At 43.6% G+C, this 23180-nt stretch overlaps 1 protein-coding gene across 7 annotated transcripts; it reads right to left on the bottom strand.

Moving 5' to 3' along the window:
* Positions 1-1971: 1971 nt before the first annotated feature.
* Positions 1972-22778, bottom strand: PAPD7 (poly(A) RNA polymerase D7, non-canonical). 7 transcript variants are annotated; one of them, XM_006081473.3, is made up of 12 exons: positions 22657-22778; positions 21575-21621; positions 20074-20194; positions 17182-17289; positions 15995-16123; positions 11933-12146; positions 9368-9494; positions 8193-8293; positions 7358-7530; positions 6756-6914; positions 5555-5719; positions 1972-4247 (listed from the first exon to the last, which is right to left on the bottom strand). In XM_006081473.3, exons 1-12 carry the CDS (start codon positions 22744-22746, stop codon positions 4053-4055), a joined length of 1629 nt encoding a protein of 542 aa, XP_006081535.1. In that variant the 5' UTR covers positions 22747-22778; the 3' UTR covers positions 1972-4052. The 7 variants fall into 7 exon arrangements, with proteins under 7 accessions (XP_006081535.1, XP_006081536.1, XP_023607807.1 ...); XM_006081474.3 differs by having other exon boundaries at positions 1972-4244; XM_023752039.1 differs by lacking the exon at positions 5555-5719.
* Positions 22779-23180: the final 402 nt, after the last annotated feature.

Raw genomic sequence — 23180 nt, 5'->3', positions numbered from 1 at the left:
GCCGGTGGAAGCTGCTGCTCAGAGTGAGGGGCCAGGTGGGCTCCAGAACCCCAGCCGCTCAGGGACGTGGGTGCTGATGGGAAGCACAGAGACCTGTAACCCACAGCACGGCTGGGGTCTGTCGAATCCGGTAACAACATAGGCTGTATATCCAGGGTTTTCATTTCACTTTTCGAGTGGATTCATTTTATTATATTTTACACAAGTATTGGTTCACGCATGACCAATAGTATGTTACAAAGTAAGTCCTGCTGCCTCTCAATTGAGCATTTGAGGCAAGCATTTAGAGGGCAAGGGAAACCATGGCCTTCTCCATGGGAGGACACATGGCCCACCCACAGGTTGCCACTGCCATCTCCATGATGCGGCCACAGCTGTCTGAGGGTTGACGGTGCAGCCTGGGTCTGTGACGAAGCCCCTCCCCTGCGCCCCCCCCCCCCAGGCCAGTGCTACCCTGAGGTGAGGACTGAAGGCTGGCTGGGTGGCAGTGTGGTGTCCTGGAGAGGTGAGGTGACTGGGACAAGCCCAGGGCCACACAGATGAGGAGGGGCGCACAGCCCTCATTCATGAGGGGGAGTTCGAAGATTTCAAGCTGAGAGGAGGCAGCGGCTCAGAGGAGCTTTCTTGCTGACAGGGAGCCAAGGCCAATGGCCAAGAGGAAACGAGAACAGGGGATGAGGGAGTTTGGACAACATGGGAGATAAAAGCAGTCACTGTAAAAGGGGCACAGAGGATATGTGTCCTGTCTCTGCTCTGACACTCACTGCATTACCTAGGCCCAGTTTCTTAACCCCCCTGTGCCTCAGTTTACTCACCTGGAGATGGGAACCATACCTGTGCCATGGGACCGGGCAGCCATTAAGCACTCAACAATGTCAGCCTCATCTCAGCGGTGCCACCTACAGGGTCTTGGCTCAAGTCCCCAGTATTCCTTACCCTGCCTTACCCTGCACACGGGCTGAGGGGAGTAGCAGGGGCGAGAACCCAGGATTGGAGTCTTGCCAGGAGAATCAATTGAGAGACAGCAGGTGAGAGGCTTTACCATGAGGGGCTGCAGGTTTGTGAAGCACGGGCCACATAGCTGGATGAGGAGGCAGCAGGGGGACAGGGAGGACCGAACAGGAGGCCTAACAGCCTTACGTGGGTGAGTGAAGAATGAGGTCAAGTGACCAGATGCTGAGGTTGGTGCATTTGAAACAATCACAGCACACTTTTCCAGGTCCCATCTTGATGAGGGCCAGCATCTTATAAACACTGACCATGAAACCCCAGTCCAACAGGAAATCACCCATTTCCTGAGCCCAGTGGGGCTATCACCCACGCACACATCAGCACAGGTCACCGCACTTTCTGGGGCACACAGATTTCCTGCGACCTTGCGGAACGCAGTGCTGTGAGGGGCCTCAGTGGTCTCCAGCCGCACCTGCTCGGAGCACCCCCGGAAACCTCTGGAAGGACCGACTGAATGTGCAGTGTGCCAAGGACACCTGCCTTCACCACACTGTCAATCACTCTGGACACACAAAGGGGCCGTGTAGCCTGAGACAAGTAGTTGTGTCACTCACTGGTTTGTAAGAATTTTTATAAACTTCCTTTTTAAGTCTACACGTAAGTTACATTTCAAGATACATAATGTTATTTGACAGCTTAAAATGTGTCATATGTTTAAGTAATATAAAAGAAGAAACACATTTCATTTGGGAGTCTAAGTACATAGTATCCCAGTATCAGCGTCAGAAATCGCAGACATAGTATCATTTGAATGGTTTGACTGAGCCCGCATCAGCACAGCATGAGAGCAGACTCTCTTCAATTCCGATTCTCTCATCCATAACTTGGAACCTCAACTAAGTTCTGAATTTGCTGAACCAATGGATGAAATCATTTTCCATTGCCTAAATTTAGAAAATCCCAGAATGTGAAACTGTAGAAAGCACCTTTCCCCTTTAAAGTTCACACACAAACACTACATGATTTCCAAAGTTTATTAAAAATCAAAGAATAGAAAAACTTTACATAAAAATATGTCCATTTTGTTTGCACACAAAAAAAATTGAAACATGATATCCTTTGTGACCACAGTGGTAGCCAGGCCAATTCATTCCTTCACCATGACGGGGTGGAGCATGGCACCTGTGTGTGTGAATCGAGCTTTAAAATGGGCACCCACGGGACACTGGCCGCCGTCCCTGCAGTGGTGTCCTTAGTGTATAGGGTTACAGTCAATATTGCTAATATGTAGAGATTAGTACAGACCTACATATCAGTTTTATAAATATCTCTTTATCAATAGGTTTACAATTTAAATATTTTTAAATATTCTGATAACTTTCGATCATTAAGAACTGTAGACAAAATGTGCTACTCTATTCTGGAATGCCTCCTAGGGAAGCTGCAGTCACAGCTGGCAGCTCTCAGTGATAATGTGGGCCAGTCCTGCTTAAAACCAAACAGACCGTAGACATTTTAAAGCTTGTCCTTGCTGGGTGTCCATCACATTCAGATATCACTCAGCATATCAATCAGGTGTCATGGTAATAAGTTTCTTGTCTCAACATACTCCACTAGTGGACTCCAAAGGCCAACCTCCCTGTAGTGTTCAGCGGGGCCAATACCCCATGTTAGAAATGGGAAGTCAGACCTATGAGATGCAGCTAAATCCCAGGACAATTGTAGTGCTCCAAAAACTCAGGGATAGGCAGGATGGATATATTCTTGTTCAAAAAAAGGTAACAAAGACAGTGGTTGTCATGGCAGAATACACTTGCATAGTATACCTGTATGCTTCTCAAGTTGGGCGCCAGCCCTCCCAGCCCGACACTGGGCTGTGCTCTCCTGCAAGCATTAGGAATACTCCCCACAGCGAGCTGAGCAGCTGAAGCGTTTTTCCTATATTTGCTGAGCAGCTGAAGTACTTTTCCTATATTTGCTCTTAACAGAACGAATGCATACTGCTATACAGATTCCTCAATGGAATCAACGTAATTCCTTTCTCCACATTCCTAAACTGGGCACCATTGTCCGTCATGATCCTCACCAGCCCCATCATTACAGGCTGTTATTACTAAAGCTGACTGAAGCATGTAGTTCACATTTTTTTTTTTTTTGGATTTTATAATGTGATAACCTCTTCTCCCCTTAGAAAGTTATACTTCTGGCACTTTAAATGCTGGATTTGTTGTCTAGTTTAAAAGAACCAAAAAACCAAAACGTTAAAACTCCATGGTCAGAGCGAGACAATAGACAGGCTGGACGGCAGAACCGGCAGGCAGCTGGTCAGAAGACTCGGGGGCCAAACCCCTTCAGAAAACTAGGGGGCAACTTGGCTCCTTCATCATAAATTGAGAGGCTTCCCCTCTGACCCAAAGAATAAACATAAAAGTAAACCCAAGCCCCTCACTCATGGTGTTTGCAACGGTGCTCACCAGACAACCAGCCGACTCTATGAACCCAACTTAGAAAAGCAACTCGGGAAAGGACCTAAGCTTGTTTAAAAAAAATTCCCTCTTCCCTTAAATATAACTTATGTGAAAATAGGAAATTAAATAAAAAATATCTGAGTTATTGCACAAATGATAAGTTTTCAATATTTACATAGAAAAAACAGTTCTGAAACTTGAAACAAAACGTGAGGGCAGTAAAACAATGTGACCTCCATCCATCCGCCGAGGAAGAGCCGATATGGGGTTGATCTCTGTGGCTCTGACAAACATAAGATGAAAACACCCAACCTCGAAGGAACAGACACAGCTGAGAAACAAACGCCCAAGCCGACTTCACCCCCTGCAGCTCCAGGTCCAGACCTGCTTCTGGAAGGATCCTGGGAAGGCAGAAAACAGCGTCCACGTGGAATAAGGCTTCACAGATGAGCACAAGGAGCTGTTCTTTAAGATGGACGTGACCACCACACAAGGAACATGCAGAGTGATCAGCGGCAGGCGTTTGAGGGGCCCGGCTGATGTGCTGGATGCTGGTCTCAGTTCCTGCCAGGCGCCGAGGCCACCCGGGTCAGTCTCGGAAGGGTGGTGGCCAGAAAGCGCCACCAGGAGCTATTATCTGCTGAGACTGACAGGCAGGCTGTCCCTCGTGTGCGTGTGTTTTTTCCTCCTCCAGCTGGTACGGTTATACTGGTGGTGTCCTCGGTTGCCCACAGGGGGTCGCACACCTCCACTGCCCACAGAGCTGTAGCTGCTGCCTTGGCTGTGGTTGTGAGAGCCTTTCATGGCCAGCTTCATGCCACTGTGCTGCTGAAGAGATAAAGAGAAACAGCACGATGAAGAGTGGCTTGGGAACAAGAAACACCACTGCATGGGAGACTCACCCATCCCAGCTCCTGTGAGCTCAGCCTCAGGGCAGTGAGCCTAAGCAACGAAGGACCTGGCTGGAGTGATGAGGGACAGTGATAAATGTAGCAAATACAGCCCATGAGGGCCCAGGGGAACACTGGCCTCAGACACTATACCCTGTTCCTACTCATAGATGCCAGTCACAGCTCTTTCAAACACCTTGGCACTTCATGAGCACAGGAACTTCACAATGGCCCGTTATCTTATTATGCAACAGTTTCTAATGTGTGGGATCTGGACTTAGATGAGCCACAGGGAAATGGAGAAGGGCATTGGCAGGGACCCCGGGGCCTAGAAAGCAAATGAACTTTGAGCCCTGCCAGCCCACCTCGCCCTCTGCCAGGATGCCAGGCAAAGCACTGGGAGGGAGTGATGCTGCGGGAATGAAAAGCACTGCAAGGAGCCGCATCAATATTTGTTCTAAATTCTATCTGCTTCTTGAAAACCAAAGTTTTTAGCATGTAAATTGATAGATGGGAAAACAAAATATTCTTCACTTACTTCAGTTTTATGCTAAAAATTTCACTAGACAAATTAAGAGAAATATATTTGGAAAGGAATTAAGCTATATTAAATTTTAAAATAATTTCCTAAAAATAAAAAAAAAAAAAATATATATTTAAAAAAAAAAAAGAAAAAAAAAAATAAAATAAAATAAAAAATAAAAAGTCTCTAGAGCCCTGGCCAGTTTGGATTAGTGGATCGAGTGTCCGCCTGCAGACTGAAGGGTCCCGGGTTCGATCCTAGTCAAGGGCACATGGCCTGGGTTAAGGGCTCGATCCCCAGGAGATCTCTCCCTCCCTCTCCTTTCCTCTCTGAAATCAATAAAAATATTCTTAGCCCTAGCTGGTTTGGCTCAGTGGATAGAGCATCAGCCCGTGGACTGAAGGGTCCCAGGTTCAATTCCGGTCAAGGGCACATGCTCAGGTTGCAGGCTCAATCCTCAGTAGAAAGTGTGCAGGAGGCAGCAGATCAATGATTCTCTCTCATCATTGATGTTTCTATCTCTCTCTCCCTCTCCCTTCCTTTCTGATATCAATAAAAATATATTTTAAAAATATATATATACGTGTGTGTGTGTGTGTGTGTGTGTGTGTGTGTATTTAAATCTCTGGAATTCTCTCTTTGGCAGAGGTAGCAATTAAGCAACACCTATCATGAACCTGCTGTGGTGGGTGCCAGGGGCCTGGGCCGGACGGGAGACCTACCTTATGATACAGATGAGGGCTGGAGAGCGGGTTAGGAGACGCGGATGGAATGGCCGGGGAAGACATGTGGTGCACGGCCTTCAGTGCTGAAGTTCCTTCAACACCAACTTGTCTGCAAGGAATGGGGGCCACCCCCAGGGTCGGCGGAGGTATAGTAAACCTAGTCTAGGGAAAAAACCAACAGAGACACCCATAAGGCGCAGAGCCAATACAGGTCAACCATTCCAGGTCTGAGGCCCGGTTTGTGTTTGACTGGAACCTCACAAGATTTTGTTCTAAATCAGAAACATTTTATGTTCTGAAACAGCAATCACAATATGAAGTATAGCTAGTAACCCAAGTCAGAACGTTTCAATATTTATTAAGACCAAATAACAATTCAAAAACTACAGCCATCAGAGTAACTGTCCCTTGAGTCTCTGGAAACAGTCCATAGCAGTAACAGCCCACAGCCGGCACCGAGGCAGGCGATCCCTGCCCTCCTCCGTAGTTGAGGACTGCTCCTATTTCTGCATCACCGTTCCGTCACAGCACAGGGTGCTGGCGTGAAGCCTAAGACTTTCCAAAACTGCACTACTCACGTCTTAGTCCTTTGCCCCACCGACCTCTGAAGAGTGCAACCCTCCTTGCACGTATCTATGTCACTTTACTAGTACACTCAATTATAACCACGTTGGAGAAACTGGCTTTACTCTTTAAAGTATATTAATGTGATGGGTTTTATATACATACATATTCAACTGATATATAATTGGGAAGTTGAAACAAAATTTCGTATTTTGGATATTGTCTTTCAGACTTCTAACTTTGTCTAAATTTTAAAAAGAGAGAACATATTCTAATAGCCAAAGTCCTATAAATATTGCCTGTGTGAAAACAATGTGAAAAGGTCAAAGTGTCTATTACACTTGGTAAGAGTGTAAACTCTGTGATCCTCAGGGGAAACTGGGACAAGTGTCCATTTCTGCCTGAGGAAAGCATCAGTCCCTCTCTCTGACACAACCCAGGACAGTGGTCTCACGCTGGGTATCAATGAATGACAGGAATTATATTCTATGAGACCCACAAATGAGGATAATTTCCTACGAGACAGAAATGTACTTCCAAAGACCTTTAAAGTTCTTTTCCTAAATCAAAGCGTCAGCCACTCCTACACAGTTCCTAAGGACCTATCACAGGATGGGCACCAGTGGCCACATACCTGAGTGTTAGTTGTCATGACCAATGTTCTGGAAGTAGTGGACTGAGGCTTGCCACTCGGCATGGGCAAGGCGGTCGGCAAGCTGGCCAGCAGGGGAGTGGGTGCTTGCAGACTGAACTGGTAAACGCTGGGCGTTGTGCAGGGCGGGGTGTCGGAATCCTGTGAGCAGAAAGAACAGGGAGGGCTGTACAGAGGCGACTTCTTAAGGTCACGAAAGAAATGCCTGCAGCATGTTTGCTATGCAAGGTTGCTAGAATCTGTCCATTACTGCTGCTCAACAACAGGCAGCCCAAAGCTGCTCACATTTGCTTCATTTCAAAACTGAAGGAAAATGTAAAGGAAATACAGAAAGGATGCCTAGACTTAATTGTTTTATTTCCAAATAAGTTTTTAAAAAACTATTCAAGGAAGTCCACTGTAATTCTACCATCAGTAGCATTACCATTTACAAGGGGCCACATGGGCCACTGAGAATGAGGCTCACAGCAGAGTGGGGACCACTCACTGCAGACCTAGGGTGGTCTCATATACACAGAGAGTGATAAAAACTCCCTGCTATGGATGCTTTCCACAGACACAGACCTCCCAGCTGACACACTCACAATGTCACTTCCAGAAAGTGAAGACACGGAAGACGCAGAGGAGCCCGAGGAGAGAAGCTGGGGGCAGGGCAGAGACAAGGTCAGGTGCTGGGTGTAGGGTGGCTCCGGGTCTCGGCGCTGGGGCTGCTCCCCATCACATGCGTTTATTCGCTCTTTTATCTTAATTCTATTGTCTGTGGAAGGAAAAACACAGCCTAGGTGAGTCATTTTTCTAGGAGCGCAGACATGTGGGCCTGATGGGATAGCCACCAGCCACAGATGTGACTGAGCCTTAAAATGATGCTAATGAGGCTGACAAATTGAATTTCTAATTCTATTTAATTTTAATTAATTTTTAAAATTATATTCTAGTTATTAGAAAACATTTAAATATATTTGAAACTTGCTATGTAAAGAGTTTTCAACTATACATTTTATGAAATCTAAATACAGATCAAATATTTCTGGTGGAAATTTAACATGTTAATTGGGATATGTTATAAGTATAAATATGCACTGGATTTCAGATCATGTATGAAAGAAGGTTCCAAAATATCTCAATAATTTTTATATTGATTACATTTTGAAATGTTAATATTTAAACACTAAATTGAATAAATCATATGATCATGTTTAAAATTTTTTAGGCAGTTACTAGAAACTTTAAAATTCCATGTGGCACACATTATATTTCTTCTGCGTAGTGCTGACCTAAGTCTTATAGTTTTAAATTAAACTCTTAAAGAAAAACTAGGTATTTTTCTTAGTGTGAACAATGTCCCAGGAAGGAACAAAGGGGATACTCCTGCATGAATGGTCAGAAGGTGAAAGGTGACTGACCAAATTAATTTCTCACCAAGGTCGGGAGCTGGGTGGACCTTGCTGCCCCACTTCTCCTTGATCCACCGCCGGTAGTCAATCACTTCCTGAGTTACCTTGACGATTCTTCCTAAAGTACTACAAAAGGACAAGGAGGGACATCAACATAGCACAACAGGACTGGGAAGCCATGAACCCTTTTCACTGGCTACTTACACTTTTAACAAAATATTGCTTTGCTAAGTGAAATACAGGAAAAAAGCTAAAATAATTTTTAAAAATACATGACTTCTGATGTTTGAGCCCAAACGTACTTTGAGATCACAGTAAAGTAAAAGTGGATTCACTTATGTAGAAGTTCTTGAACCTAAATGATCTGCAAAAGACTATTTAAATCCTATGCCTAAGTAGGGAAGTCCACCCTCCTCACCTGCCATGATCACAAAGGTCTGAAATTCCCACTTCCCCTGCACGGCGAGAATGGGAGACAGTGCACCCACCACAGGGCCCCAAAGTGCTGCCTGAAAACACTGAGTGGACTGAGGCACAAAACCCATGACAGATCTACCACCACCAGCGCTGGGTCTCCAAACCTACGTATTCCATAGCCCGCCCAAGGAACAGAGCCAATGGCACTTCCAACTACCACTGTGACAATCATACTATTCTTTTCATTCCCTGCTCTCACTTCCCTCCCTCTGTCCCCCAATCCCACCACCTCCACCACAACACCATAATCTGCAGGCAAATATAAATATTTCTCACTAGAAACAAGTGTATATTATAACTGTTCCAGAATGGAGAATGATGGATAGTTGTGCCTAAGAGAGATGGGATGGGGCATGCGGACTGGGATACACATTCATGTAGAGCTGACTAACCAACATTTTGAAGACTCCCTCAGAAAAAAAGCATCAAGTTCCAAAGTTTTAAAAACCAAGAATCACCTCCCCAAAACAAAATATTCTGGGGGGCGGGGGAATGCTAGCTCCTCAAATAAGAAATTTTCAACTCTTATCCTTGGATGAATCAAATAGAGCCATCCTGAATTCCTAAAAGGTCTTCCTTTTCTGATATTTTCAAGCTTTACTAAAATTTGATGGCACATACATTAGAAAACTTCATGGAAACAAACGACAGAGGCTAATAAGGGTGCAAGGACCATGCCCCTCAGCTGTGAACCCAACAAAGGTGTCGAATGACTTCTGTTACCTTTCCGAATCTCTGTTTGGATAGGACCTTGCAAGCGGTGACACAGCATGACTGAGTACAATGTACGCGTAATCAAAAACCTGCTTCACCTGCATGGCCCCATAGGAGCTCCGGCCAACATCATTTCCTGAAACAGAAAGGCAGCTGTAAAACTCTACCAAACATTTGAGCCATTATCGATGTTTTTTATTTTCTCATATAAAGTTATTCTGAATCAGGCCCTCACCACTCAAACATATCCAGACCCCCAGAGCTAAGCCAGATCACGCACCTGCAAACACACATTAGTTAATCACCATATGGCATCCCACGTTGTTCTTGAGCTGAGGGGCCTGATCTGCATCATCAGATCAGAGTCTACCTCCATGAACAGAGATGTCACTCACAGAGACAGAGTGACCATTTATGAAAAAGTCAAGTAACTCCCCAGGAGGCAAAAAACACAAGTGGGCTAAAGCAGCAACCTGAATCAGGCTGCCATCACACTGACTGAGAGCACACTGGCTGCAGCAGGCAGTTAACCTGAGGCCCACAGAGCAAATCCTCTCGGATAGAATGTTCAGGTCTGAACTCTGGGTGTTGGGTAGTAAATCAAATAAAGCTGCCACTGAAGTCACCAAGCAAGTCATAGTCAAGGAGCTTAACCTTAATTTTAATTTACATGAAATTTCTTCACAAGTCAGATAAGGATTTTTTTTTAGAAGCTGTATTCTGAGTATTGAAATAGTATCTTTTCCATACTTAATTATATAATACTAGAGGCCGGGTGCATGAAATTCAGGCACCGGGTAGGGGGCAGAGGGGGGGAGAGGTTCCCTCAGCCCAGCCTGTGCCCTCTTGCAGTCCAAGAGCCCTCAGGGGGATGTCCGACTGCCGAGGAGGTGGGAGAGGCTCCCACCACCGCCACTGCGCTTGCAGCTGTCAGCCTGGCTTATGGCTGAGAGGAGCTCCCCCTGTGGGAGCACACTGACCACCAGGGGGAAGCTCCTGAGTTGAGCATCTGCCCCCTGGTGGTCAGCGCGCATCATAGTGACTGTTCGTTCCAGGTCGTTCAGCCCTTAAGGTCAATTTGCATATTACCCTTTTATTATATAGGATAGCCTAGTGATATAGTGGAGTTTTTGTTTTTTAAGTACATTTTAGCAAACACTGAAGACAATGTTCAACTTATTCTGTGTTTAACTTACAAACATGGACAGATGATGATAACCTGCCACACCATGCTGCCGGAAAAATCACTAGGCATGGCATAAATCATGGCATTTACGAACAACAGAAGAGTCAGTATGTTTTCTTTAAAAAAATTTTAAGAAATAAATTTTGTACCCCAAAAGCCATAAAACAAAAATCACTAAATATGAGGACATTAAATAAATATATAGAAGCTAAACAATGAAAAATACCAAACCCAAAGAACGAATATGCATAACCCATGGACACAAACAGTAATCGGGTGAAGGTCTGGGGGGAGGGCAGGTGTGGGGTGGAGGGGGTCAATGGGGAAAAAAGGGGGACATATGTAACATTTTCAACAATAAAGATAAATCCAGGTGCAAATGACAAACTGGGAGATAAAAGTACAGCATGTACAACAAAGAAAGGCTTCCCTAACTTACAGTCTCACAAAATCGGTAAGGGAACAGTCCAGCAGACACATGACAAAGCACATGAACTCACACAAAAGACGTACAAAGGGGCAGTGTACCTGGAGCTGACATCTCCACCACCTTTTCTGTCACCTGTCCGTCACTGACTTTATCACCAACAGTAAGAACAGTGTCTCACCTAATAGATGCTCAATAAACATTTGTGGAATTGATAAATAACAATGTGCTTAACCTCACTATCATTAAAGAAATGTAAATTAAATGAAAATTTATATTGCATGATTTTATCAGATTGGCAAAAACTTAAAAGACTGTCACAAAGGTTGGGAATATGAGCACCCTTAAAAACAATAAAAGGAATAAAACTGGAAAACTGGAGACCTGCTTCGTTCGGGTTCTTCAAGGTGGCTGGCAATCTTTGTTACTGAACAGACCCTACACACATAAAAAAAGGGGGTCTTGGATACACTGTTAAGTAAAAAACAAATTGCAAATCTGTTTGTATTATATTATGCCATTTTTGATAATGCTGCAATATATGTAAAAAAAAAAAAAAGGGGGAGAAATATACACCAAAATGGGAGGCGAGTATAGCATACTTTGCTCTTTCTCTACTACATACTTCTGGGAATTAAATGGTTTATGATAAATATGTAATAATTTTATAATAAAATATAGACTTTTTTTCTTAATTTTCACGTTCTACATCTTTCTGGTTGACTATATACAATGTAAATAAAATTGCAACTTTGCAATAAGTAATTAGAAGCATTAAGTAAGGAATTGTAAATTGTCACTATTAACTATTAGGACAGTAGGAGTCCTAATGAACTGCCCTTGGCTGCCAGGGCCTGAGGATACACCACCACCACCACCACCACCACCACCACCACACCGGTACACCAGGGAAGGGATGCCCCCGCATGCTTGGGGCAAGTTCAGAGCAAAGTGCCATTACCAGGCAGCAAGGGGTCCTCAATGCACAGCATCGAAGGTCTATACCCGCTAGTCATGGCTTTCATGATCTCTTCTTTGGCAATATAGGCACCTCCTTCTTTTATTCTAATACCAGTTTTCAAGTAATTAAAATTTCTTCCATAGAGTTCAAAAAATTCTACAAGAAGCATTCCAAGGTTTTCATCAGCTCTCCGGGCATCAATTCTTGGATGCAACTGTAAAAGCAATGGATTCAAGTCATTTCTAAAGAAGATTGCATGTGATGAAATCTGCTATCTAGTGATCTCTTCTAGGACCGCCCTCAGCAGCACCCACTCACCCACAGGCATTGGGACGCTCAGAGCAGTTGCAAAAGTCAGTAACAGAGCCTGGTCAATAAAGAGAATTCAAAAGAAACAAAACCTTCTAGCTGAATGTTTTTATTATACTTCAATTCTTTGAAACTGGTAATCTATACAGCAACTTCCTACAAACACAGACATCTGATTAACCACAAGTTCCAAATCACTGATGAGTGGGCCATATTCTGCACAATTTAGGGTCATCTAAATCAGCAATTTTCAACTGGTGTGCCACAGAATTTTTAAAACATGCAATACCTAACTATTCAGTCAGGGGCATTGATCTCTTCTCCCTTAGAGCAGGGGTGGGGAACCTTTTTTCTGCCAAGGGCCCTTTGGATATTTATAACAGCATTTGTAGGCCATACAAAATTATCAACCTAAAAATTAGTCTGCTATATTTGGTCAAACATTTAATTAACTCACCCCTAAAACCTTGGCAGGGCCACATCAAATGATTTCTCAGGCCTTCTATGGCCTACAGGCCGATGTTCCCCACCCCTGCCTTAGATTGTCAAATGAAAAAAAAAAAAATTACAACAGCCAACACAACAATAGTCATCCTATGTGAATGAATCAAAATTATACCTATCTTTTTTTGTCAGATTGGCAAAAAAATATAACATTTTTTGGTGTGTTGCAGAACTTAGTAACTAGTTTATGTGTACCATGAGATGAAAAAAGTTGAAAATTGCTAGTCTAGATGGTGGAAGTGATTTTACAGATTCTAATCTTAATTTCATTGTTCCAAAATACAACCAAAAGGGGGCAGTATTAGATTAAACAGTATCACAGAAAACCAGAATGCGAAAGGATTAACATTAACTGTGTATAGTAATTTAGTATTCTATCATAATATTTATAGCAAACTTGTCATAGAGATTAGCATTAGCCTCAGTTTGGCGCCACAATTTCTTTAAGTGGGTAATGGACTTTTTTTTAACCTAAATCACTGTCTACTAACACCTTCCTGAGCAACTGATTGAAGAGACCCAAATCTGAGCAATGCAGACCTGTGCTGCCCATAAGGAAAGCCACGAGCCACATATGGCTATTTATATTTAAACTAGAGGCCCGGTGCACGACATTCATGCACTGGGGGTGGTGGGGGGGGGGGGGGGTTCCTCAGCTTGGCCTGTGCCTTTTTTCACATTCTGGGAGCCCTCAGGGGATACCCAACTGCCGGCTTAGGCCGCTTAGGGGGAGCAGGTCTAAGCTAGCAGTCGGACATCATTAGTGCTGCTCCAGAGGCAGGGGATGCTCCCACCACCACTGCTGCACTCGCCAGCCGTGAGCCCAGCTTCTGGCTAAGCGGTGCTCCCCCCATGGGAGCACACTGACCACCACGGGGCAGCTCCTGTGTTGAGCGTCTGCCCCCTGGTGTCAGTGCACATCATAGCAACCAGTAGATTGCATATTCCACTGTACAGTAGATTTGCATATTAACCTTTTATTATACAGGGTAAATTAAGACCGATTAATTAAAAATTCCATTTGTCGGTCTTGCTAGCAACATGGCCAATGCTCAGTAGGCATCTGGCCCGTTGGCCCATGCTGGACTGCAAGGGCAGAGAGAACACTGCCAACTGCATAGAGTTACACTGGATAGCACACAAAAATAAAAATCCTGATAGAAGCACAATTTACAACACAGAGCTCCATGAGGAATCCTAAAAGTATTTTTAGGGTTCATAACTTTGACTTCTGAGGATGTGCATATTCCAAAGGCACAAGTATAGCATTCTTATTTTTCCTTACCTTACTCTCTTTCTTATTCCTTGCCTTCTAGTCAAAATAAAATACCTGAGGATTACCCAGGGCAAGGCTGGGTTTTCTTATCTCAATTAGCCATGAAATGAACTCAGGTGCTACAATTCAGTTTTGAGGTAGGAGGGGCAAGACACTAAAGCAGCAGTTCTCAACCTGTGGGTTGCGACCACTTTGGGGGTCGAATGACCCTTTTACAGGGGTCACCTAAGACCATCGGAAAACACATATATAATTACATATTGTTTTTGTGATTAATCCTATGCTTTAATTATGTTCAATTTGTAACAATGAAAATACATCCTGCATATCAGATATTTACATTACGATTCATAACAGTAGCAAAACTACAGTTATGAAGTAGCAATGAAAATAATTTTATGGTTGGGGGTCACCACAACATGAGGAACTGTATTAAAGGGTCGCAGCATTAGGAAGGTTGAGGACCACTGCACTAAAGAATGTGGAGATGACAAAGACAATCCCACCCATGCTAGGCAAGGCTCCTAGGTCACAGGAGAGCTGCAAGGATCCCATGGGGTCATTCAACAAAAGGCACTTAGCCAAGGGCAATAAAAGTAAGGAGTTGTCATTATTACATGGCTACTAAAATAGTTCACATCAGGAATACAGACAGTCCTGGGGTTACATCGGACTTGACATATGTCATTTCATGGTTACATCGCCATCTCCATTTATAAAAAAAAAAAAAGTTCCGTCATTTTGACGTATATACATATGTGCTTTGTTTTTTATTATTTATTTATCACAAGTAAAGGTCAGGAATTGTTCTCTTTCTTTTAAATTTGTTTTACTGTTTCATTTCATTACTGCTGTGTATGTGCTCCATGTGAGTGACGTAGGTGGTTATGTAGGTGGGTTCGGACTTACTGCAAAAAATCACGTTACATCACACCGTAGGAACGGGTCTCCGACGTAACCCGAGGACGTACTGTATATGACAAAGTAAGCTAAGAAGAGATGGTTGTGTTACTTCAAAATTATGTTCGAAAACTAGGGAAGAGTGGCTATAAGGGCAGCATTGTGGAGGCGAGAGTGAAAGACATGTCAATGGGATTAAAACTGTAGAAAAATTCCATTTTCCCTCTTTGTATAGCATCTCTGCACAGACAGGCCAAAGAAGTCAAAGTAACTGAAGGCAGTGCAACCAGGAGTTGTACTGACTACTAGCAATTTTCCTGATGAGAAAATGACCAAATTCTGGACATAAAACCCTCACTAAGCACAAGCACAAATAGAAAATTAATAATAAACCTGGAGAAAATGTATTGTGCAGCTAAAATACATAGGCAAGATTTTGTAAAGCACAGAACACTTCATTCAATAAAATATAAATAAAATAACGTTTCAATTAACTTAGAGACTATTTTATAGTATAGTGTATCAGTACATCACAGCATTTAACCCTTAGGTAGGTTTTCTACTGAAAAATGTTCCCATGGTACTAAATAAAATATTGAAGTTCTATCAATATATAATGCACAACAAAATATTGAAGTTCTGTCAATCTGGGGAAAAAAAGCCTCTTTTTAATATTTTTTACCATATACGGTATCAAACTTTTTTCTGAGATAGTTTTCAGTATAAATCATAGTCAAGCACCAAGAAAAATGTTTTTATTGTATATCAAAGTATGAAAGTTTTCTAAATGTATAGGTATTTCCTCGAGTTTAGACTGATATACACTTAACTGACAACCAGATAAGCCCTCCCTCCTCTAACAGTTGTTAAATCAGCTACAAAATAAACTATAAAGAACAGTAGGAAAGAAGTATTCATCAAAATAGGGTTTTGTTATGAAAATTAGAAGTCAATCTCTTCTAAACCAAAACAGAGTAGTGGAGGGAGAAGAGGACAGCTGGGACCCACCCAGCAACTGGTCAGAACACCCACCGTGGAAGAACCTAGTCCTACTGGGGAGAAAGCCCACTTACCTGTAGAAAGCTAATGGCCATTAAAATTAGGCTATATGAGCTAATTCCACCGGTAAAAACTTCATTCAGGTCCCTCTGCAGGAGGAACTGTTTCAATACTAAAATCAAGTAAGGCAGCAATGAATATTTCTGTAAATTCCAAAAGAGAAATATTTACTGGTTAGTTTATATACCTTGAAGACTTATTATATAGCAAATTTTACATGGTAGAAAAGAAAGCTTCCTCAATCCTCCTGCCCCTTGGAAAGCTCTAGGCCAGTGATGGCGAACCTTTTGAGCTTGGCATGTCAGCATTTTGAAAAACCCTAACTTAACTCTGGTGCCGTGTCACATATAGAAATTTTTTGATATTTGCAACCATAGTAAAACAAAGTAAATATTTTGATATTTATTTTATATATTTAAATGCCATTTAACAAAGAAAAATCAACCAAAAAAATGAGTTCGCGTGTCACCTCTGACACACGTGTCATAGGTTCGCCATCACTGCTCTAGGCTCATCCTCAAAGGGCTCATTAAGATCCCATTGGGGAGCTCCTCCCCAGTTACAAGATGGGGAAACTTGCACAAAGAAAAACTCAGGGAATAAATGAGTACATTCCTTCAAATACTTCCCAGGGCTTGCTGCCAGGCAGAGGGCTGTGCAGGTGAAGGGAAGGAAGGATGCGACAGTGATCAAGGGAAGGTCCTGGAACCAATGCAAGAACCTCCAACACTCAGAGGCACCCAGAGAAAAGCAGAGGAGGTTGGAGGGGGGAAAGCTTATGAGGCAGGGGACAACAACAGGATGAGTGTCCAGACCTCCCAGGGGAGAGTAGGGTGAAGGTAACAAGGAAATACACAGGCGGGAGAAGGGGTGGGAGACAGAGGAAACTTCTGTTGTTTTCATGTCTGTGGGGTAGAAATGAGCTCTCAGACAAGACATGATGTAAAGGAAAAGAGAAACGGAAGGAGCAAGGTCCCTGAAACTGTGGGAAGCAGCAGCACCCAGACTACAGGCAATTGAAACTACACAGCTGTTTTTCAGTTGAGGATAAATAACGCTACTGTACAGGCTCTATTATTATGAACAATCAGTTTAAAGTTTTTAACATTTGTAAGAGAAACAACACCCAACATAACATCTTAAGTCCCTGATTTTTATTGTGTTAACTTGGCACAAGTTAACTTGGTAACTATGGCAGTACCTTCATATAATTCTTGATGAACTCTGCTGCCCGGACCCCAGTCTCCATGTTGAAGCTGATGTCAACTTTAACTTCAGTCTCCTGGTCTGTGAGTTTTATTATTGGTACCTGCAAAAGTTTAATTTGAAAAATTGTGCTTCAATATGCAACATTCTCCACAGTCAGGCATCAAAATGTTTCCAAAGTTGTACAGAGAGGCTTTTAAAAAATTATTTACAAAATGGGCTTAGAGATCATAAACCCAAAATTTTAAAGATGAGAAGAAAGGGACTTTTGGCCAGAGTTAACCTCTAGTCCCTAGAACCCAAGACCCCCCCCCACCCCCCACCCCAGCAACACCTCTGCCCAGCCCTGCTGGCATGATTCAGCATCTTGCCAGTGATCAAGCATCAATCATGGCCACTATCTGCTTCTGCCAACGAGATGGGGCAAAGGGGAACAGGTGCTGAGGGAAGGAGAAAGAGGGGTGGAAGGCCCGGGCTCCACACACCTGCCTACCACATGGAGAGGCCAGCTAAGTCCCGGTTCCACCACAAGTGCCTGATTATCGGCAGGAACTCCTGTCCCCAAATTATGTTTGCTAGAATTTCTGAAAACATTCAAGAGAACTTCAAAGCCATTTTTGGAATTATAATTTGTACTGATGTTGTTTCTCCAAACAATTCTACTATGGGTTTCAATCTTTAAAACAAACTAAAAAAAAAAAAAATCCCCCCCTAAAAATCTATTCATATAGAGGCAATATGCAAATTAGGCCGGGACACCGTAATGCGTCATGACCAGACAGGAGGAGGTTGTGTGCTCAGGTGAGGCCCGGAGCGGAGACGGAGACAGACACAGGGGGGCCTGCCCGAGCCGGCGCGGTGGCTCCGCCGGCCCTGAGCGGACACAGGCAGGGGGGCCGGGGAGGCCTGGGGCTGGCCGAGCCGGCGCGGTGGCTCCACCGGCCCTGTGCGGACACAGGCAGGGGGGCCGGGGAGGCCTGGGGCTGGCCGAGCCGACGTGGCTCGGGCAGCCCCAGAGTGGACACAGGCAGGGGGGCAAGGGGGCCTGGGGCGGAAATCAGGCGCGGGTCCCGGCCACCCGCAGCACCAGTCAGGCCTGACTCCCGCGGCGGCTGGCGCTGCGCGAGTCAGGCCTGGGTCCCAGCTGCCCATGGTGTGAGTCCGGCCTGACTCCCAGGGCAGCCTGTGGGTTGCCTCCTCACACGGCGGGAGGTGAGGCGCCTCCTCGTGCGATTTCAATCGTGCGCTGGGCTTCTAGTCAGAGAATAAAAGGCCATTTTGAAAATACTCATCAATAGAAATTATCAACAAAAGGCACTCAAAACTGGCCTCAAGACTGGCCAGCGTGGTTCTATGATTAAAGGTCAACCTATGAACCAGGAGGTCATGGTTCGATTCCTAGTCAGGACACATGCCTGGGTTGCAGGCTTGATCCCCAGTAGGAGGTGTACAGGAGGCAGCCAATCAATGATTCTCTCTCAGCATTGATGTTTCATCTCTCTCTCCCTCTCCCTTCCTCTCTGAAATCAATAAAAAGACATTTTTTTAAAAAAACTGGCCTCATAAAAGATACCCAAACAATCATTTAAATCATCCCCACACCCAAAATTGTGTTTTTCCAGAAGAAAAGGCAATGTTTTATTCATTCAGCCTTAAGGACTAAAAAGGCTGCATTCCCTTCACCAAAACAAATGGGATCTAGCTAAAGGTTTAAAATGTCCAGAAGTCAATAGAGACACAGGCTTTTCAGTGCACAACCTGATCTAAAATGCTCCCCTAGGCCAACTGCCAAGGACACCCGGTGACAGTGGACCTCTGGCAGCAGAGGAAAAAGCGTGGCTGTTGAGCCCACCCTGGGCTAATTACCTAACCTCTCTGTGCCTCAGTTTCCTCACCTGTCAAATGTGAAAAATAATAGCTTCTGCCAATGAGAATGCCTTGGAGGATTAACTGAGATAATGCCTGTAAGTGGTTTTAAAAATGGCCCAAACTTATCCATGGTGCTAGAAGGCAGGTGAGCAAATGGCTCCACTACATAAGCAAGATACAGCTTAATTTCTGACAATTTTCTTAAAACTAAAAGGACTTAGTCTGGCTTCATACAGGTTGAAACCATTTAAAAATGAAATGTTAGCCTGTAGTCTAGGTGAGCTAATAACTATCACACAACAGGCAAGTAACTTACAGTTCCTGCACTGTTTCTAATCTTGGACTTAGAGAAACACTGACACTCATGCTTCAAAATCAGTCTCATCTTCCAACTCCTCCCAAGATAAGAGGTTTTTCATAAATGTGTACTTTTAGAATGAAACAGGTAAGTATATCTTTCTGAAGTATAACTTGGCGAATAGTAATCTTTTTCTGTGTAATAAAAGCCATGGTTTAATCATTCAGTTACATACTCCAGAAAGGTCAGCAACTGAACACGTCTTGTTTCAGGTACTAACATTCTTTCCTCACACACTCAACCTGTGGGTCGAGACCCCTTTGGGGGACGAACTACCCTTTCACAGGGGTCGCCTAAGACCATCGGAAAACACATATATAATTACATATTGTTTTTGTGATTAATCACTATGCTTTAATTATGTTCAATTTGTAACAATGAAATTGGGGGTCACAACATGAGGAACTGTATTAAAGCGTCGCAGCATTAGGAAGGTTGAGAACCACTGCCCTAAGAGAAGTCGACAGTCATGTATCTTAGTGCCGGAACAGTCGGATGCTCTCACAACTTGTGATTCAGACTGTCACTGAACCGGTTCTCAGCTGGTGACAACTAGAAAGCACATTTACACCAAAAGTAGAGAAGTCTTCAGAAACATAACCAATACCTGCTGCAGACAACCCGTTAATCACCCCGGCATCGGAGCAGGCCTCCACTTACTGTAGCTTTGTCCAGAACTTTGATGGAGCCTGGCTCAGCCACGTTGTGCTTCCTCAGGGCCTGCTCCAACAGTTGGAGAGGAGGACGCTCCCATTTTCCAAAGACCACTAAGTCGATGTCACTGGACAAAAGGAAAGTGGCCATAAACCACTGCTCACCTCACCATGCGGTAACACAGACATCTGGGATGGGCTGGTGCCACAGCCTGCACTCCCATCTCCCTCAAGGTAACCCTATTACCGATATCCCTTTCAGGGAGAGAAAATGTAGCTTATGAAGTAGTATTTGTAACATAAAGACTGAACACAAAAAGGCTGACAGAATCTCCCAACATCACGAGGTAATAGGGGACTGAAACAAAGTGTCTGCCCCTCTGAGGTTTCTGGGCCCTCACTCTGTGCTGTATATACTGGGTCACTCATGCTGACCCGGGACTCCTGGACTCCTTGAAGCTATTCAATTCCCCATTGGCCCTGCCAATGCCAACTCCAAACCCTGAGATTACAGCCTCTTTAGTCTCAAAATACTAACGGGGGTTAACAAAAAAATAGACTTTAAATGAAACAATGTACATAAATTGATTTGGATATTAAAAGAGTCCTTGATAGGTGCAGGGGTTCTTGTTCCAGCATCTAGAAGGGTTCAGCCATCTGGAGAAGAGCTGTGTGTAACTTAATAAAGAGTCCAGAGATGAAGCATAATTTTGAAAGGCATTATAGGGAGTCAGAGGAGCCTAGCTAAAGAAACTAAGATGATCTTGTCTCAGGACCCCTTGCTTTTTATTAACACAAATTGTCCTAAGGCAATGTGGAGATATACATATCAAAGGGTCAGGTTTGTATACAGAGTCCATTGTCAGATTATCAGGTTTTGGAGAAACTGCCTTCGGCTGTTCAGGTGTTTGGCCAGTAGGAGGCAATAACATGTAGATTGAGATGCCCTTAGCTGTCTGGCAGCAAGCAATCATTTTTACATCCTTTTCAGGTTTGGGGAAATGCCCTTCAGCCACTCCAGATTCCGCCTTGCTGTCATGCTGGAATTGGCTTCCAGCAGATAGGCAAACACTGAAGAATGACTTTAGCATGTAAATTTGTTTGACAATTTTCTGTCAAATACACAGCTTAATGAGTATTATTTAATTAAAATTTTGCTTGAATCTTCATTAAAACATAAGATCAATTTTTCAAAACATATCCAAAAATATAAGCAGAACGTTTTCTATTGCATTTTCTTCCCCTGGTCCTCTTACTCATTTTCTTAATGTTTCTAGTGTCCAGCACTTTCGTACCCCATCAAATTAAATACAAGAAAAAAATACAAAGCAATCAATTACAATAGTAAATTAAATTTTATTTCCTATGTTCCCTCTGTGCTCTCTAGTCTTTTCCTTTAGCTCGTACTTCTAGCCTTAGACTTGAAACCTACTATGAGCCCTGAAAACAGACAGAGACACCGCCATCCCCCTGCTTCCAATAAACATAAACACTAACCCGGCACTCACCTAGTCGGAAGATAGAGACCAGTACTAAAGCTGCCAAATATCTGGACCTGAAAGAAAGAATGATTGTCTTAGAACTGGTGACAATTCAGTCATCCTTTGATTACTTCTCACTGAAAGAAAGCCCTCACTCCTACTTCGGGGTAAAATTTAAATTGCCCTGCACATTGGGAGGATCCAAAAACAATCCAATGAAATCTAGTCAAAGACCTTCCCCAAAAAGGAATTTTTAAAAACTCAAAATTAAGAGACAAAATAATTATTGGCCTTGCCCACACCTGCCAAAGCCAAGGACTTTTTAGAGCCTGGTTCAAACTCTCCAAAAACTTTCAAACCCACAGCTGGGACACAGAGGCAGGGCACTATGCCAGGGCACTAAAGTTAAAGCCAAGGATATTGTAATAAGTCACTTCAAAAGCGGAGGGGAATCAAGCTGCTGCCTGGCTCACTGGGAGCTCACATGCTCTTCAGCTGCCAGCTCATCTCCATCACTGTGGGCCACCAGTCATGGTCCCTGGTCACTGGTAGGAGAGGCTGACCGATTAGGACAGGAGCCTGTGGGCGGACCATCATAACTTGGTCAGATGACATGTTCATGCTGCCTGCGCTAAGCACTAGAAATGTCAGTGGCCCTCAACTCAATGGACTCTAGTTCATTTACTGTAAAAGTGGTAGGTGAGGAAGCACTTTCAATTTTCACAAAAATGAACTTATGCTACGATGAGTGGTGGGGAAGGGGTAAAATTTCTAACCTTAAGGTGAATTTAAAAGAAAAATAATCACACCATTCCAAAAAACCTTCTGTTAGGCCAGTGGTCCTCACACTTGAATATGTCAGGACCACCAGGAAGGCATGTTAAACACAGACTCCTGCCCCTCCTCAAGGTGTCTGACTCAGCAGGTGCATTTCTAACAAGCTCTCAGGTGACAGATATGCTGCTGCCTGGCCCAGGACCACATCTGGAGAATCCCTGCCTTGGGCCAATAAGGGAGACATAGGTCTGCACAGACAGGACTGACACGTTACAATGTTGGGTGCTCACATTTACTTGTATGTGACAAAGAAGTACAAAGACTATACCCACATCAGCTGTTGGCCAAAGATCTTTAACCACAGTTTCGATCCGTTTTACAACCTCTCTTCTCATGGCTGCTTCTTCAGGACAAGGGGACATGAAGTTATAGAAGTCAATTATTTCCTCATGAAGTCTAGTAAACAAAAGAGAAAACATACTAGAGTTACAATTAAATTTAACCACGTTACACTTTGGTATTAGATCTGCATGACACTACAATGTATTTCTGGCCACTTATAAACCAGTTTCTCTCCTCCTCTGAACACTCTGTGATGGACCAATTACACAGTATTGTATAGCACCACAGATTAACACGAGTGAATTTTGTCAATACCATATACCAAAACTTTTGACTGGCACTTTAAGACTTATTCAAAAGAAATTCATTTCAGTGATCTTACATTAAGGTACAGAGAATTCCATTTATGAAAGATAATTCCAGTTGATGTGTCACTATGTTTTTCTTTTAAAACACAGTCACCCCAGTTCTGATGTGCTCCGAGGTCCACTGGGCACCTTTGGTGCTCATACTA

Source organism: Myotis lucifugus, unplaced genomic scaffold, assembly GCF_000147115.1.
Source record: "Myotis lucifugus unplaced genomic scaffold, Myoluc2.0 scaffold_0, whole genome shotgun sequence".
Taxonomy (NCBI): Eukaryota; Metazoa; Chordata; class Mammalia; order Chiroptera; family Vespertilionidae; genus Myotis; species Myotis lucifugus.
Note: the sequence above shows the minus strand (reverse complement) of the source record. Positions and strands in the feature narration are given on the sequence as shown.